This window comes from Scyliorhinus torazame, chromosome 12 (genome assembly GCF_047496885.1).
Source record: "Scyliorhinus torazame isolate Kashiwa2021f chromosome 12, sScyTor2.1, whole genome shotgun sequence".
Lineage (NCBI taxonomy): Eukaryota > Metazoa > Chordata > Chondrichthyes > Carcharhiniformes > Scyliorhinidae > Scyliorhinus > Scyliorhinus torazame.
In genome coordinates this window covers 204,726,900-204,744,839 of record NC_092718.1, presented here as the reverse complement: position 1 = coordinate 204,744,839, position 17,940 = coordinate 204,726,900, and the positions used below count along the sequence as shown (strand labels likewise).

The following is a 17,940-nucleotide window of genomic DNA, read 5'->3' as shown; positions in this document are numbered from 1 at the left end:
TGAAAAATGGACAGCCACTTTTTACACCAAACATTTAGAAATCAGTTCACACAAACGATGAAAAAATATTAAAACAGAATTCCAAACATAGAACACAACAGTTTTTGTACAGAATGTACAAAACCTTCTTTTGTACGAACCGTTAAGTCGAAAACCTGGTTATCTCGTTTATTGACTTTTCTTGCTGTTAGATAATAAAAGGCACAACTTGGTTTGGTCAGAACATGGTGTAAGACAGAGGAATAGAATTATGTTGTGGTTATTTCATCCTCATTAAGTACATACAGGTGAAAACGCTGTTATTCCTTAAGGTTCGGAACACCATTTTGCACTTTAACTGGAAGAGATTGGCAGTAAGAAAGTAGTTCCATTTTGCATTCCATTCACAGAAAACGTATTTCAGCTGTGAAAGAAAAAGTTGGATTCTTCCATTAAACCTCAAAATATTTGCTTTAAACAACTTGGCAGTTTAATTAACCACTCCCTGTGGTTGTGACAGTGAGTCGCAGCGTAGCCTTAACACTGATCTGTTAATCGTGCATGTGATTTTGTCAACTTCTGGCAGGATGTTAAACATCTCACCTCAGTTTGGTCATATGGGAATGGACTGTGGGTAGAGAATAAAGAGCTAGTGTTGTATGGTTGCCTCCAAGCAATTGAAGATAAAGCTGATAACTGCGGGATCAGCTACTAGGAACTTATGCCCCAGTGTTTTAGTTAAAGAATCAGACAAAAGTGGGCAGGATTAAACGTTGAAATGTGAAGGGACACATGTATACTACTATAAAAACAAGCTTCTCTAATGCCAGACAGCACTGAGGTCTGAATGCAGACCACGCCAATGAAGCTACATGTTTTGGAGATAGGAGAAGATTTTCTATGTGTGTTATGCAGATACGTTTAGAAAGAATGTGTTGGCAATTTTACTGCACAAAATGGAAATCGTCCTCTTCGTGTTTAAGTTGAGGGCGGCACTGTAGCACAGTGGTTAGCACTGTTGCTTCACAGCACCAGGGACCCGGTTCAATTCCCGGCTTGGGTCACTGTGCGGAGTCTGCACGTTCTCCTTGGGTCTGCGTGGGTTTCCTCCGGGTGCTCCAGTTTCCTCCCACAAGTCCCGAAAGACGTGCTTGTTAGGTGAATTGGACATTCTGAATTCTCCCTCAGTGTACCCGAACAGGCGCCGGAATGTGGCGACAGTAACTTTTTCATAGTAACTTCATTGCAGTGTTAATGTAAGCCTACTTGTGACACTAATTTCATTTCATATTTGTCAAGGAAATTAAGTAATCATAGCTTCACTTCAGAATTTGTTTGCCTGCTGCTCTAAAAACAAATGGACCGAAATTTAAAAAAAAGAAGGAATCAGATCCCCTTGTCGGGTTATTGACCCTGCTTTGAAAATGGATTCTGATCCAACCATTCTTTATATTGATCTAAAGCTACATATAATCTTGTAATGCGGTTGGGGTGGTGGGGGGTGTGGGGTGCGTTTTGGCTGCTATAGATCACCTTTGCAGATGCAATACCTAATCAGATGGACAGCGGAATCTTAGTCGCACATTCTTTCACCAATATGTGTTTGTGCCTGATATCCATTGATCGTGCCAATTTTAAATGCACATTCTGAATGGGCACAGCTCTGAAATCAAACAAGACATCCTCAGCTTTTAATGATGTTACCTGCACTTACATAACCTTATTTGAATATATTTTATCATCAGACAAGAAGCTTCCAGTTATTCTTTTAATCTGACTTAATCCAAATCGGGGGCGGGATTCTCCGACCCGCCGCGCCACATTTCTGCCCCGACCCGCCGATGGGATTCTCCGTTATGCCGGCCGGTCAATGGGGTTTCCCATTGTGGGGCAGCCCCACGCCGTCGGGGAAACCCCCGGGCGTCGGCAAAACAGAGAATCCCGACGGCGGAGAATCCCGCCTGGCCTAACTCGGAACATAAAATCTAAAGGATCAAATTTATCTCATTAAGGGGTAAATGAGGACTGTATGTCTTTTGATATTTTCTTGCAAATTAGTGGAACCATCCTGGTGAAAGACACAGAAAGATTCCTTGGTGAATCTCCTTAGGTTGACTGTTTTCATAATTTGTTAACCAAACCGGCTAAATCATTTTCTGGTATGAAAAGTCCAATGTAATCAATTAGCGTTTGGAAGTAAGGGAAATTGGGAGTGGTGATGAAAATTAGCCATTTTTATGTAACTGCACGGTAGCATGGTGGTTAGCACTGTTGCTTCACAGCGCCAGGGTCCCAGGTTCGATTCTCGGCTTGGGTCACTGTCTGTGCGGAGTCTGCACGTTCTCCTCGTGTCTGCGTGGGTTTCCTCCGGGTGATCCAGTTTCCTCTCTCAAGACGTGCTTGTTAGGTGAATTGGACATTCTGAAATGTCCCTCCGTGTACCCGAACAGGCGCCGGAGTGTGGCGACTAGGGGATTTTCACAGTAACTTCATTGCAGTGTTAATGTAAGTCTACTTGTGACGATAATAAAGATTATTATTATTATTGATAAGTTTGTGTCCTGTTATAACAATGCTGAAAGTTGGCGTTATTAAAGGCTGTAGGTTTTCATAGATCAGGTTAGACGTACAATAAAGAAACTATGAGATAAAGGGGTGCCTGTTCCAAACTTAAGATTACAATTTAATTAGTGTCTGATCAATACAGATGTAATGGATAGTTTAATGCTTTATTTGGTTCAAGGTTGGGCCAGCGTTATGTGGCATTAACATTCAGACCGTTTGGCTTTAGAATAGCACAACTATTTAGTACTGTAGTGAATAGAATCACAACACTGTTGAATATCGTACAACAAATTGATTATAGTATGTTACAAATCTGATAATGATCCATGTTCGCCATCTAGGTAGGTAAGACAAAATCATTTTAAATGAAAAATAATAAAGCAAATTGCTTCACTACAAGTAATTGAAAGTCAATGATGCACCAAGGAATCTGGCAAATCTAAAACTAGCAGTGAGATTTCGAGCTGCTCTCTTTGAGAAAATGCTATGTGTAAAATCAATTTAACTCCTTAAAAAATTGTCATTCCTTCATTATCTTAAAATCTTGCACTAGTAATAGATAGAGGCATCTGGGGAGGGAAGAAATCTTAGTTTGTTGACTAATTCCATTTGGCAACGTTACCAGTGCAGTTCCAATACTCCATCAATATGGATGCAATGCTTCCTGGAGCTCTGCAGAATGCACATATTCCCAGCAAGTGGCAGTGTGTGCAGTGAATGAGTTAATAAGAAGGAATTTCATTGCATGTGAAACAGGTACCACTGCACTAGGTAATAACTGAAGAAGTGTTTATTCATATGCTCATTCTGAATTTGTATTGTCATGGTTGTACTGCATGTTCTGATCTGTTTTATACTGACATGAAGGTCAGGTGGTTGATTTTGAGGTTCGCTATTCAAAGGTTAAACATACTGATTGACCGTAAAAGCCATTAGTGGAGAGGACTGCATGAAATGCTTTCAAAGATTTTAGTGGTGCAAGCCCTTTGAGAACTTAAGCACTGTTTTGATCTTCCAGCATTGGTTTGAAGTACCTGTATGTGCAATCCTTGATCCATACTTTGATCCTTTTTATGCCCATCTGCTAACGTTTAATGAAAGTCTCAGTGTGAGGTCCATCACTAAAATTTTGAACATATGTAATAAAATAAGACAAGATCTCCAGTTATTTGACAAGCTATGCTTTGCTCTTAAAACTGGAGTTATCTGCAATCTCCAGCATGTTGTCTGCTGATCCATTCCTCGTTTTGATCTCAAAAAAGTACATTTCCAAATGTGTTTCCTGGCAATCCTGTACACTAGTTAAAAAGCTTATTCTTATGTTCGTGGGCATTGAACTGAAGAACATTTCGGAAAAAGGCGCCCTTTAACCAAAGAGTTGCTCTTCATTTTCTAATCTGTTCACAGTCCTTCGTTTCAAGGCTGCACTGAACAACATAAGCTTGAGTTTCCTTCTTAGGAACTAGTTATCACCATGTTGCCATTCTGTTACTGTGATGCCTTCGCTGGGCCCATTCCTGTTACTTTTTTCACAATAACTGAAATTCTTCAACAAATTGATCCCTCATATGTCTGACTGTTACCCAACCTTGCAGATTCCAGGAAAGTACAGCCAGTCCAGGGGATGGTACAAATTGCCTGAATTAATAGGTATTTGCTTCAGGTTAAGTTAGTGTTGCAGCGATACTGCTCACAGGACATATTTTGTCACTGATTTCCTTATAGAATTTTGCATAAGTATCTAACAATGGCAGCTGGCTGGGTACTTTGAGGAAATCAGGAAGACTTTTCATGTAATGCACTTTGGGTCACTTTTTAAATAAGTGCTTTCATATCTTCTGTTCGTTTTTGAAAGTCTAAAAAGCAGGATTTTTGTTTTGTAACAGTGGTATTATTTGTCCCTTTTTAGTAAGAAGTACTATAAGATCGTAGGTATCGGAGTTGGTGAACTGGATTCTTTAGGCGCATACTTGGAGAAAAAAGGCAGAAAGACTGAAAGCATAACTCCAACGATGGCTAACATGTAACCCCATCCGATCTGACAGTCCGCCGCGTGATAGATGCTGGAATTTCCACAATATTTCTGTACAAGGGGTGAGTTCAATCCAAAAGGATAGACTAGGAGTCCGGATGCCATGATGAACACTGCAAAGAGAAACAATAATTTGTTAATTTAGGATTCGCATTTCTGCCCCATTATTCTATACAGTGCCAAAAATAAATATTTCTTCAGACATTTCTGGACTGATATCAGTAACGAGTGATGCACTAAAAGTAGTATGTTCTTAACATTGAGGAATGCAATAAATTACATTTTAAATCCACATGAGTTGTGCAATTTGCAAACCCCATGAGAGATACAGATCTCTGTTCATTTCTAATAATTAAAAATATATATTTTAGAGTACCCAATTCATTTTTTCCAATTAAGGGGCAATTTAACGTGGCCAATCCACCTACCCTGCACATCTTTGGGTTGTGGGGGCGAAACCCACGCAAACACGGGAGAATGTGCAAGCTCCACACGGACAGTGACCCAGAGCCGGGGTCGAACCTGGGACCTCGGCGCCGTGAGGCAGCAGGGCTAACCCACTGCGCCACCATGCTGCCCTAGTTCATTTCTAATAATAATAACAATCTTTATTGTCACAAGTAGGCTTACATTAACGCTGCAATGAAGTTACTGTGAAAAGCCCCTAGTCGCCACTAAAATAAATTCTAAAATAATGGCTGGAAATCTCTGGTCGTCGGGATTCTCTTAACCGTCGGCGGCGCACTCAGCCAGCGGGTTTCCCAGCGGCATGGGGTGACTTCAACGGGAAATCACATTGACAAGCGGCGGGCAGAGAGAATTATGCTGCCACTGAATGGCGTGTCGCCAAGAAACACGCAGCTGGGGACTGGCGAATCCAGCCCAATATGTTCGCTTATACCAAAATGAGTCAGTGTACACTGTCCTAAGTGACCTGTAGTAAATCTCAAGCAGTGCTCATTTATCGAAAGCCAAGTTGTGGTGGATTAATTGCTAATATATTTGTTCATTGTTGTACTTTGGCTGTGAGGGTATTTTTTTAAAAACTCATCTTTGGTTCATTTTATTCACTCTGGGCAATGCTACTCAGTGTTATGTTTCCCTACCGTACCAACATCTGCAACATTGCCTCGTGAAAGAATAACCAATGCTCTTTGTGCATGGAGGTCTGTCAGAAGATAAAAAGGAGGGTGGTGTCTCTTTACCAGCCGCATAACTTTGGAACTGAGTACCTTAATTCTTACTCTAGTTGCTCGGAGATGGGGTAAAGCCAGATTCCGCAGTTTAATTTTGCATACATTGAACTTTGGGAATTATGCACATTTCCATCCAAGTGTCGCACAAATAGGACATTTAAACAAGTACTTGTGAGTTAGCCTCATCTTTGATGACCCAATTACTCACAGAATACCTATGGTATGGCTTTTTATTATTGTTAATCCATTTCCTGCCAGAACAGGCGCCGGAATGTGGTGACTTGGGGCTTTTCACAGTAACTTCATTGAAGCCTACTTGTGACAATAAGCGTGATTATTTTAATTTTTATCCACCACTCCAATTCCTTCTGCTTAAGGACAGGGTGGTCTGTGGCACTTAATACTTCATATCCAGAGTTCATTCCAGTTGCTGGTATTGAACTGACAGGAAGGCTGCTTTTAATGAGACAGAACTGATTGGACAGCTTTTGCCTCAACACACACTTGTGGTTTGATGCCTGACTGGAGATGACAGCACCGCAGTGATGAGATAGTGAGTTTGTCCGTCAGCCCAGTTTATGTTTGACCTCCGATTGCAGACCTAATGTTGGCAGTTTTTATCCCACACAGCGGATTGTTGATGGTGCGAGGTTTGAGGCGGGAGGTGCGCTGTTGGTGGGCCATGGGTGTTACTTCGGCAAATTTGCAAACGCAGACCCCAATCTAAAGCCAGCAGGTTGCTTCCACTTTAATTGCAATGGCTTTTGAGGCACCTGAGTAATTCACACTGGAGAGGCAGACCTCTAATTGTAATACTCAAAAAAGGCTCTGTTGATGATATTCTTGCACCAAATTTGAATGTAACCCAAGTAGACCTGTTGACTAAAGGGAGGTAGCAACAGCCAGATCCAACAGGTTAATTGATTTTTACAACACTGTCTATGGGCTTATAGGTGCAGGAATGCTTCCACCCCATGACCCCTCAAGCAAAATATTCTGCGGCCATTAGTTGACCCGATCCATGATGTCTGTTGCAAACACCCCATCACCTATCACCTGATTTCAAGTCTCATGGTTTCCCCTCTCTGTCCCTGATCGCCAGTTTGACACCCACAGCCCACCCCATCTTGTTTTGTGTCTCTCCTACCTCTCAATGGCTGGTCTGACACCCTGCCGTTAACCTGTGCTGTTGCCCGGTTGACAGAGCCCTTCCCCAAATTGGCTGCAACTTTCTATCACCAACATTCTCACCTGATGGCCAGCTAATCTGTCGATCTGACCGGCTGCCAGGCAGGAATCAGAATTTAAAAAAATTATAATAAATACCTGCAGGGCCTTTGCACGTCTATTTCAAGGTTTAGCCCTCCTACAAATATCAGGGACCAAGCTGAATGCTGTAATCCTGAACTTTGCTCTGAAACGGTCAAGTACGTTGATCAGTATTTTCAATAATTAACTACTATAATTGCCCAAAAATGGAAATAGTTACATTTCTGCTTCCCACGCACATAGCAGTGGATTCACTTAACCTTGTGCTTTTGTTTGGGATGTCTCTATGTCATGGAGGCCACATAGAAAGATGAACAATAAAAGCACTTTAGTACCTCTTACAGTGATGGAGCTGAACAATCTAGGAGTGTTTCAATCTGCAATTGCTCAGTTGGCTGAAAGCAGATCGTAACCTTTTATTAAATAATAGTTCAGTACCATCTAACCAGTCAGCAGAATCTTCAAATAGGCAACACCCTATTAATCCCGAGAATACAGTGTTTGCCAAAGTGTATAGTTGGCAGACAAAGATATCAATTGGAAAAGATTAGAAACTTTTGAAAGCATTAGAAGGAAGCCTCTTAATTGGATTCAAGTCCAAGTGCTTTCTAATTGTCTGAACCTTCCTATCAAAGCTAAGTAATTTCTTGGTCAAGCAATTGCATCTTTACAGGAGTGAGTTTTTTTTTTGGAAGGTAGCGTAGTAGGGAAACGGATATTTACAGAATGACCATACCTGGCTGATTGCACTCCATTGAGATGTGGGGCGAAATTCTCCGACCCCCCGCAGGCGTGAATCCCGCCCCCGCCGGTTGCCGAAGTCTCTGGCACCGGAGATTCGGCGGGGGCGGGAATCGCGCTGCGCCGGTTGGTGGGCCCCCCTGCTCGATTCTCCGGCCCGGATGGGCCGAAGTCCCGCCGCTAAAATGCCTGTCCCGCCGGCGTAAATTAAATCACCTACCTTACCGGTGGGACAAGGCGGCGCGGGCGGGCTCCGGGGTCCTGGGGGGGGCACGGGGCGATCTGGCCCCGGGGGGTGCCCCCACGCTGGCCTGGCCCGCGATCGGGGCCCACCGATCCGCGGGCGGGCCTGTGCCGTGGGGGCACTCTTTCCCTTCCGCCTCCGCCACGGTCTCCACCATGGCGGAGGCGGAAGAGACTCCCTCCACTGCGCATGTGTGGGAAGCTGTCAGCGGCCGTTAACGCTCCCGCGCATGCGCCGCCCCGAGATGTCATTTTCGCGCCAGCTGGCGGGGCACAAAAGGCCTTTTCTGCCAGCTGGCGGGGCGGAAATCCGTCCGGCGCCGGCCTAGCCCCTCAATGTTGGGGCTCGGCCCCCAAAGATGCGGAGCATTCCGCACCTTTGGGGCGGCGTGATGCCCGTCTGATTTGCGCCGTTTTGGGCGCCAGTCGACGGACATCGCCCCGTTTCCAGAGAGTTTCGCCCGTTAAGAGTGTGGATTTTCTGTTGTCTTACTGTCTCTCATGTTAGTCCAAAATTGGAATTTTTTCCACGGAGCTACTCCAAGATGCACAATGGAGAGACTAAACACAGACTGGGTGGCCGCTTTGCAGAACACCTCCAGTCTATCCGCAAACAGGACCCAGACCTTCCTGTCGGTGCCATTTCAACTCCCCACCTGCTCTCACGTCCACGTGTCCGTCCTTGGCCTGCTGCAATGTTCCAGTGAAGCCCAGAGCAAACTGGAGGAACAGCACCTCATCTTCCGATTAGGCATGTTACAGCCTTCCGGTTTTAACATTGGGCTGGATTCTCCGCCGGCGGGATGCTCCGTTTTGCCGACAGACGGCGTGGGGCTGCCCCACAATGGGAAACCCCGTTGACCCGCTGCCGTGACAGAGTATCCCGCCGGAGGGTGAAACAGAAATGTGGCACGACGGGATGGAAAATGCAGCCCTTTGTAGTCAACAACTTCAGACTGTGAACTCTCCCCTCAACCTTCACCCCATTTTCATTTCTATCAATTTAGTTTTATTTTCACTTCTTCCATTGATCTGTTTTTCCCTCACCATTGCTCCTCTCTCCCCACTCCACTAGGGCCATCTGTTCCTAGTTGCCCTTTACACACTGCTCACCTTTGTTCTGCCATTCACACATTCTAATCTCTTTATGTGCCACTATCAGCACCCTACTCAGCCTTAATCACCTCCATTTACATTCCTTTTATCAAAGAGAATGCTGGAAAATCTCAGCAGGTCTGGCAGCATCTGTAGGATGCTCTTTGTCAGAGCTTTGACAAAGGGTCATCTGTACTCAAAACGTTAGCTCTTTTCTCTCCCTCCAGATGCTGCCAGACCTGCTGAGGTTTTCCAGCATTTTGCCATTGGTTTCAGATTGCAGCATCCGCAGTAATTTACTTTTATACATTCCCTTTTATCTTCTGTCCTCAATATCTTTGTCTATCTCCACCTATCGCTGGCCCCATCCAGCCCTACCGCTCCACTACAGTATAAATCTGACCTCATTTCCAGTTCTCTCTAGCTTCCAGACTCAAAACGTTGGCTCCTTTTTCTCTCCACAAATGCTTTCAGACCTGCTGAGATTGCCCAGCATTTTCTGCTTTTGAGTCATATCTCTGGAGCAGCCTGACTCTATGCTTGTAATGAAATTGATAAATTTACTAAGATGTCAAATACATTTCTAATCTCTATATTCTCCTTTAAAAAGGAGGGGATACTTTGAGCAGAAAGTACTTACTGCAGAGTTCCCTTTTAATAAATTAACATGGGACAGAGTTACTGAGGCTTCAAGCTGATGGCAGTGCCCCAGACACTACAGAGCGAACTTTAATCATGGCAGGCTGTTTCCAATAATGGCGACGGCATGCGTGGGACATAGATGCGATCACGTAACGGAAGAAACTTTTTAGTGGTGAAACCCGCCATCAGCTGACAGGACAGCTGGTACAGGCAGGTTATAAAAGAGCTTCTTGGACAAACAGGGTGACTGCATCATGGGCACGACTTTCCTGCCCGACTCCATCGCCATGAACATAAGACTTCTTGAGAGCACGTTGGCAGCATGGGGAGTTTTCCCAAGTTTAAATTTCACTTGTAAAATATGACCCGTTAGATTGGCTTCATTTTATTCATGTGTGCATCGTTGTTATTTGTTGCGACTAGCTTAATAAAGGGGCAAATGTATTTGTCACACCTCATGGTCGGCAGACATTGATAGTTCCAGAGGAGAGATTGCAACATTTCCTTATGTTGGAAGGAGACGATGTTGCCCAAGCTTTAAGGGAAGTCGGTCCAATTGGCTGGCTGGCAACCTGTGGGTTGGCCAGGGACAGTGTTCTGGCTGACAACAGTCAGTGATTGGTTCCCACAGAATGCTTCTGAGAGCTGGGTAGAAGTGATTAGACCTTGACAATTTTGAATCCACTTTATCAAATTACCCTGCGTTCCATGTGCCCTGTATCCCAATCACAATATTATTACGGTGCAGAAGGAGGCCATTCGGCCCATTGTGTCTGCACCAGCTCTCCAAATGAGCGCTTTGACTTGATGCCACTCTCCTGCCTTTTCCCTGTACCCCTGCACATTGTTTCTATTGAAATGATCATCAAACCCCCTCTTGAATGTCTCAATTGAACCTGAGTCCATTACACTTTCAGGCTGTGCATTCCAGACCCGAAGCATAAGCTATGTGAAGAAGTCATTTTCCGAATATCTTTTTTGCTTCTTTTGTGAATCACTTTATATCTGTGCCCCTCTCGTTCTCCATCCTTTTTACGAGTGGGAACAGTTTCTCCACGTCTACTCTGTCCAGCCTCCTGATGATTTTGAGAAAATTGTACCTAATTGAAAGCCACCATGCACAGCGCATCCCCTGGTAATCAGTTGATTAAAGGTATTATGCTGCAGTGAATTTATATTGCTAATTTATTTACCAAAGATCTGGGCAAATATCACTCCTCAGTACAAATGAATCAGCCATACATTGAAATGTGAACAAATTCCAAATATAAGACATCAGTCTGTATTATATATAATCCTCCCCCTGTACCGGATCTTGTTCCCTCAAAAAACTATTGAGGCTAAGTGAGTTAAACCACCGAACCTGATATTGATATTTTCAGTAAGGGCCCTGGATTAAACACAGGTAAATGGAGTTAATCTGCGGATTAGACTCCGTGATGATCCAACTGAATGACAGAACGAGTGTGAGGGGCCGGAAATAACTTACCCTTGTTAGTTCTCATATTCCTGTAACTAGAAGTGGGGGGGGGGGGGCTTTTACTCCCCTGGTCATAATATCAGTGGAATATCCAGGCAGTGGGATTCTGTCTGCCCCTTTTCTGTGTCCCTGACCCTGGTGAGGATCAGGGTAATTTTAGTATTGTTCTACACCGCCAGTGGGAATTCACAAATCCCGCCTTGCGGAGAGTGGAAGAATGGAGCCTACCTGTCATGAATTGGGAAGTTATTACTGTAGGCCTTAGGACAACAGGATAGCCTTATTAGCTGCATCTATGGCAGTCAGATTAATTACCCCGACACTTCATCACAGCCCAATTATAGTCTCACCAGGAACTCCACATATCATAACAGTGCTCTGTCAGTAATACATGGCATTCCCAATGCCCAAGACACGAATGAATTTCATATCACGTATTCCTTTTTTTGTTTTGTCATTATAAAATGCTTGGCAATATTTCGGTGGATCTATTGAATGTGTAGCAGCAGGTTTGACGGGGCCAGTGGAAACGTACCCCTCTCCCCTCCTCGTTTGTTTTGTTTTGTTCCTGTTGGTTGGAGTTGGGCCAAGGGGCTGCTGTAAACTGCAGAGCAAAACTGGTCTGTATATCTTGGAGCATTTAAGGAGTTGACACCCAATGGAACGGTAGTTTAGAAACCTAATGGCAAAGAGGCTTTGATCGCAGTGAAGGAGGAGGGTTTGAAATGAAGGAAGGGAGTGGCAAACTAATGTGGCTTTGGAGGAATGTTCCAGAGGGCAGGGACATCAAGACTGAAATAAATTTTGTTGATAGCATGGAATGAGGAACAGACATCCAGAGCAGGTAAATGATTCAGGATTAATTAATTTATACTTTAAATAGAGTTCGTCAAATATCTGTTAACGGAGGATTAGTTATTAACAAAACTGTTTGATCGGAGGGATTGGGGATGGGTTTGGCTCTACTAAAAATAAGGGATCAATAGGGCATTGGGGAGGGGGGATACTGTAATTTAATAATCGCACACAAATAACAAGACTCTGTGGCGCAGTGAGTAGTGTCCCTATCTCTGAGTCCGAAGCACCGGATTCGAGTTCCACCCCAGGACTTGATGCCCAAGGAACGTACATCCATAATGCGGTAAAACAGATTGAGTGTCAACCTGCAAATCCTTCCGTCACGCCAATGGTTGGTGGTAACAGTGGGTGAGGCTCCTATAACCCCCCGGCGATGGACTAGCGACCTGTTCCGGGAATTACTAACTATGGAAACAGATGAAAGTCTGCCTCGGTGCACCACCAGGTGCGGGAATAACGGACTCCAGTGGAGCACGAATGATGGGTCAAATGGCCTTTGATTTTGCTTTCAGGTGTAATGTTCTTAGGTCAGACAAGTGGAGGGTCTATGTGGAGGTGTTCAAAGTGGAGAAGGTTGTGCACTCGGGTGAAGCAAGGCTCTGAGGGGATTAGTAAAGGCAACAGAAGACACAAAGTTGATTAGCCTGCTGACAATTGAGCTGAGTAGAGATTGGATTTCAGGGAGTTTAAAGAAACTGGAAGAAATATTACAACACCAGGTTAATGTCCAACAGGTTTGTTTCAAATCGGGTTTTGCCCCCACAATCCAAAAATGTGCAGGCCAAGTGGATTGGCCAAGCTAAATTGCCCCTTAATTGGAAAAAATTAATTGGGTACTCTCAATTTTTTTTTTTAAAGGTTTGTTTCAAATCATTAGCTTTCGGAGCACTGCTCCTTCCTCAGGTGAATGAAGAGGTATGTTCCAGAAACGTATATATAGACAAAGTCAAAGATGCAAGACAATGCTTTGAATGTGAGCATTTGCAGGTAATTAAGTCTTTACAGATCCAGAGATAGGGGCAACCCCAGGTTAAAGAGGTATGAATTGTCTCAAGCCAAGACAGTTGGTAGGATTTCGCAAGCCCAGGCCAGATGGTGGGGGATGAATGTAATGCAACATGAATCCAAGGTCCCGGTTGAGGCCGTACTCATGTATGCGGAACCTGGCTATAAGTTTCTGCTCAGCGATTCTGCGTTGTCGCGCATCCTGAAGGCTGCCTTGGAGAACGCTTACCCGGAGATCAGAGGCTGAATGCCCTTGACTGCTGAAGTGTTCCCTGACTGGAAGGGAACATTCCTGCCTGGCGATTGTCGTGCGATGTCCGTTCATCCGTTGCCGCAGCGTCTGCATGGTCTCGCCAATGTATCACGCTTCGGAACATCCTTTCCTGCAGCGTGTGAGGTAGACAACGTTGGCCGAGTCGCACGAGTATGTACTGCGTACACCAGGTGGTGGTGTTCACACGTGTAATGGTGGTACCCATGTCAATGATCTGGCACGTCTTGCAGTTTAAAGAAACTGTTCAACCTTAATGCTCAGTAACCACTGAAGTGGCTTGCTGCGTCTGATTTCATTACCGGCTCTCAGTCAAATAGCCACCTTTTAAAATAACAAATCTAGATGCGTCTGTGCAGCCATGCCATCAAGGTTAGAAACAGCAGGAGAAAAGATGAGCTAAGTCAGTGAGTAGTGTTTAGGCCCCGCCAAGCGTTGCCAGCTTTCCATTATCCCAGATGTTCAATGCTGCTCTGATTTGTAATTTGTCGTTATTTTGTAATATCGGGTTATCAAGAAAGATCGCCCTCATTTCCGAGACAGAACTGCTGGTCGGTCAGAAACCTACATGAGATGGCGTGTTCACTTGTTCATGAAAGTAGTTGATCCTGAACAACTTATTGGATTCTAATAAAGAACACCACAAAGCAGATCATGTACATATTTACTGAGGTGCGCTGCTGTAATCCATCACAATACAGACAATTCAGTCGGAAGGGAGAGGGCAGCATTGCTTTGTTTGCATGGTTGAAGAGACACGGTAGTTTAGATTAGAGTAGGGGGGCAATAAGGGTGGGACCTGCATGAGAGGTAAATGGCTGTTGCACTATGTTTATGGTTTCATGTATATTGTTTATTTTGTTGTTGTCACTATACCGAAAATACCTCAATAAAATGTTTATTAAAAAAAAAGAGGCATGGTGTATTTGTGAACTAAATGCCATAGGAGTACTTTATACCCTGCCAAAAATATATTTCCTTTGTTTACACATTCCACACAAGATGAAGCGAGACAATGGTGGGCATTGGTGTGTGTGTGCATTAAATGAGATTCTCAATGTGCTCTGTGCAACACATGATTAACTGAGTTTCTGTCTTATTCCTGTCTGCGATGTTTATGAGCATGTGGTACAGAAGAATAATCAATATTTAATTCAATGCCTATTTCAGAATTGTAGGCATCAATCCCAAGAGACGTTACATAAAAGAAAAATCAACTCCCATTACCTACACCAGCATCGGGGCTCTGCTTCATGTACACGATGAAGCACGGGAAATTAGCAGCTTGTAACTCAGCAATGCTAATCCATGATGTTAAAATGGCGATGCACGGGGCAGCACGGTGGCGCAGTGGTTAGCATTGCTGCCTCATGACGCCGAGGTCCCAGGTTCGATCCCGACTCTGGGTCACTGTCCGTGTGAAGTTTGCACATTCTCCCCGTGTTTCCGTGGGTTTCGCCCCCACAACCCAAAGATAATAATAATAATCGCTTATTGTCACAAGTAGGCTTCAATGAAGTTACTGTGAAAAGCCCCTAGATGTGCAGGGTAGGTGGTTTGGCCATGCTTAATTGTCCCATAATTGGAAAAAATTAATTGGGCACTCTCAATTTATATTTTAAAATTTTAAAAATGTTTTAAATAAAGACACGACCCAACGCAAAGCTGAGACAACGTTGAGACATGTGACTGAAATAGCCCTGAACTTTTCCCACAGAGCTCTTGAAAGATTAGATTGAAAGGAAGGAATTAATTGAGCAAAATGTTGCTGGGAATTTTGAAAGAAAGCCAGAAAATTCCAGAAACATTCAGCAGCTCACACAGCAACTGTGGAGAGAGGAAAGTAGGGCTAATACTCCAAGGTTGGTTGGGAATAGAATATAAGGTTTATTTAATTTTGGTGCATATACAGCAGAACGAGCTGTTTTATATTTTTTTATTCGTTCAGGGAATGTGGGCGTCGCAGGCTGTGCCAGCATTTATTGCCCATCCCTAATTGCCCTTGAGGGGGCAGTTAAGAGTCAGCCACATTGCTGTGGGTCTGGAGTCACATGTAGGCCAGACCAGGTAAGAACGGCAGAGTTCCTTCTTTGAACGAAACTTTCAAAGCTGTGAAAAAGAGGGCGGCACGGTGGCACAGTGGTTAGCACTACTGCTTACAGCGCTGAGGACCCCGGTTCGATCGTGGCTCTGGGTCACAGTCTGTGTGGAGTTTGCACATTCTCCCCCCACAACCCAAAGATGTGCATATTAGATGGATTGGCCACACGAAATCGCCCCTCAATTGGAAAAAAGATAATTGGGTACTCTAAATTTAAAAAAAAAGCTGTGAAGAAGATCAAGTGATCTTTTATGAAACTAAATATTTGGCACTCTCACTCCTCGGTTATGCGAAGGGGCTGGGGTTACATGTAGGCTAGACCAGGTAAGGATGGCAAATTTCCTTCCCTAAAGGACATTAGTGAACCAGATGGGTTTTTCTGGCAATCGACAATGGTTTCATGGTCATCATTAGACTTTTCTAAAAATTACATATTTTTATTGAATTCAAATTTCACCATCTGCTGTGGTGGGATTTGAACGTGGGTCCCCAGAGCAGTACTCTGGGTCTCTGATTTATTAGTCCAGTGACAATACCACTACGGCACTGCCTCCCCAGATATTAATAATCATATGAAGTGTTGCTTTGGTGGTTTTTAGCAAGAACAGTGATTGAATGGAGTTTGCCTTATAACATCACAAAACTGAAGGTATATTACATGACAGCTATAATAGTAATACAACAAAACACGTCACACTTAAACCTGCAAAATATACAGGGCGAATGACTTTTGGTGATTGAATAAAACTTTAATTTTTATTACATGGGACTCCAGGGATTTTAACCAGTCTTTTGGAATCTAAGAAAATTGCAGTGGCTTTTGCTTTGTGTTTTTCATTCGCAATCTGAATCATGTATTGGATGTCAGTATCCCCTGAGTTATGCATAGCACTGGTAAAATGCTTTAAAAACAGCTCCTATCATGCCTTGGCAACATGGCCGAGCCCCAGCCTTAGAGGGGTCTATCCATTTCCCACAGTTACTCTCAGTATACTTAGTGGAATCTGAATTTAGGAGATTAAGGCACTATAGTTTGAGAGCATCTTTGGTTGGCTTTCAGCTTTTAAAACCTCCGACATTGCCGTACACAATTTCTCTGAAGTAGGTTATTGTTTGATATTCATATAAAAAATGCAAGTACAGATTGCCATAGGCTGCAAAGAATCAGTGTGTGAGGGTGTATGAATGTGTTTCACCCCAAGACAGGATATTCACTGTCTATTGGGTGGATTCTGACAGAAACTTTCAAAGCTGTGAAGAAGGTCAAGTGACCTTTCATGAAACTAGGTATTCAGCACTCCCACCTCCTTAGTTAGATGTTATGGTTTTTTGAGTCCTATTTCCTCCTAGCAGCAGGCTAACATTCCAGACGCTCTAAGGGGAGTGCAGGATTGTCAAAGTGCCGTTCTGCAGATGAATGTCCAACCCATCTGTCCATTCAGATGGACCTTAGAAATCTCATCACGCTATCCCTAACAGCACTGTGGCTGTACCTACACCTCAGGGACTGCAGCGGTCCAAGAAGGCAACTCACCACTGTCATTATATACCCCAGTATATCATGGTGCAGATACACACACACTGATGGACACACAGCGGGACCAATCAACACACACACCGCAGCCAATCACCAGTTAGAGCACACGCACTATAAAGACAGGGGGCATCAGAGTTCCCGCTCATTCGAGCTGCAGCTTTCTAGTAGGACAGAGCTCACAGCCTGCAGCACAGATCTTCACCATGTGCTGAGTGCATAGACTGGTTAGGACAAGGCATAGGCCTTTAGTTCGATCTAATATCGTGTTAACCCACAGTGAAAGTATGTTAAACAGTTTCTGACTTAATAAAATAGTGTTGCACTATTTTAAGTGTTGGTGGCCTGTATGTGTTCCACGGATCCAGAGCGCCCAACACAACAACCACCACCCTCAGATGGGCAGCTTGGGATGGGCCTAACCAGCAATGCCCACAAACCGTAAATGAATTTTTAAAAAAGGAGCATGGAGTTCTCTTAGTGTCTGATCTGGCAATCATCATTTATCACGGCACGTGAGGGTAAAAATGTCAATTAACTAGGTCTTCACTTGATTTCTGTTTGTGAACTTTGCAGGGACAGTATCGTATACTCCCAAAATTCAGCCTGTGAAGCAATTTGAGATCTGTTTTTGATTAAGCGCTATTTTGATGAAAGTTGTTCTTCTTTCGCTTCTTTTAGAACTGACTGTAGATGGAAGGGGTATGGGGGTGGCTGGTGTGGGGGAGAAAAACCACGAGAATAGAGCAGGTAGCAATCAAACTTTACAATGAAATGTAGCGATTTAGGGTTTATTCTTACTCAACAGATGGCCTCTTTAAGCATAATAACTCAAATAGCATATTTATTCCCATCAACAGGCACATACATGTAGACCATGTTTGTATGTTGTGGCAGACATGTGTGTTTGGCTATACGCATCACTAGTT

The 17,940-nt window shown here is 43.9% G+C and overlaps 1 protein-coding gene across 1 annotated transcript in view; it reads right to left on the bottom strand.

Moving 5' to 3' along the window:
• Positions 1–2,689: 2,689 nt before the first annotated feature.
• LOC140386897 (LHFPL tetraspan subfamily member 7 protein) overlaps positions 2,690–17,940 on the bottom strand; it is a 313,761-nt gene continuing 298,510 nt past the window's right edge. The window contains exon 3 of the mRNA XM_072469743.1: positions 2,690–4,689. Coding sequence (XP_072325844.1) covers positions 4,463–4,689 — 227 coding nt within the window. The 3' untranslated portion in view covers positions 2,690–4,462. The remainder of the gene's footprint in view (positions 4,690–17,940) is intronic.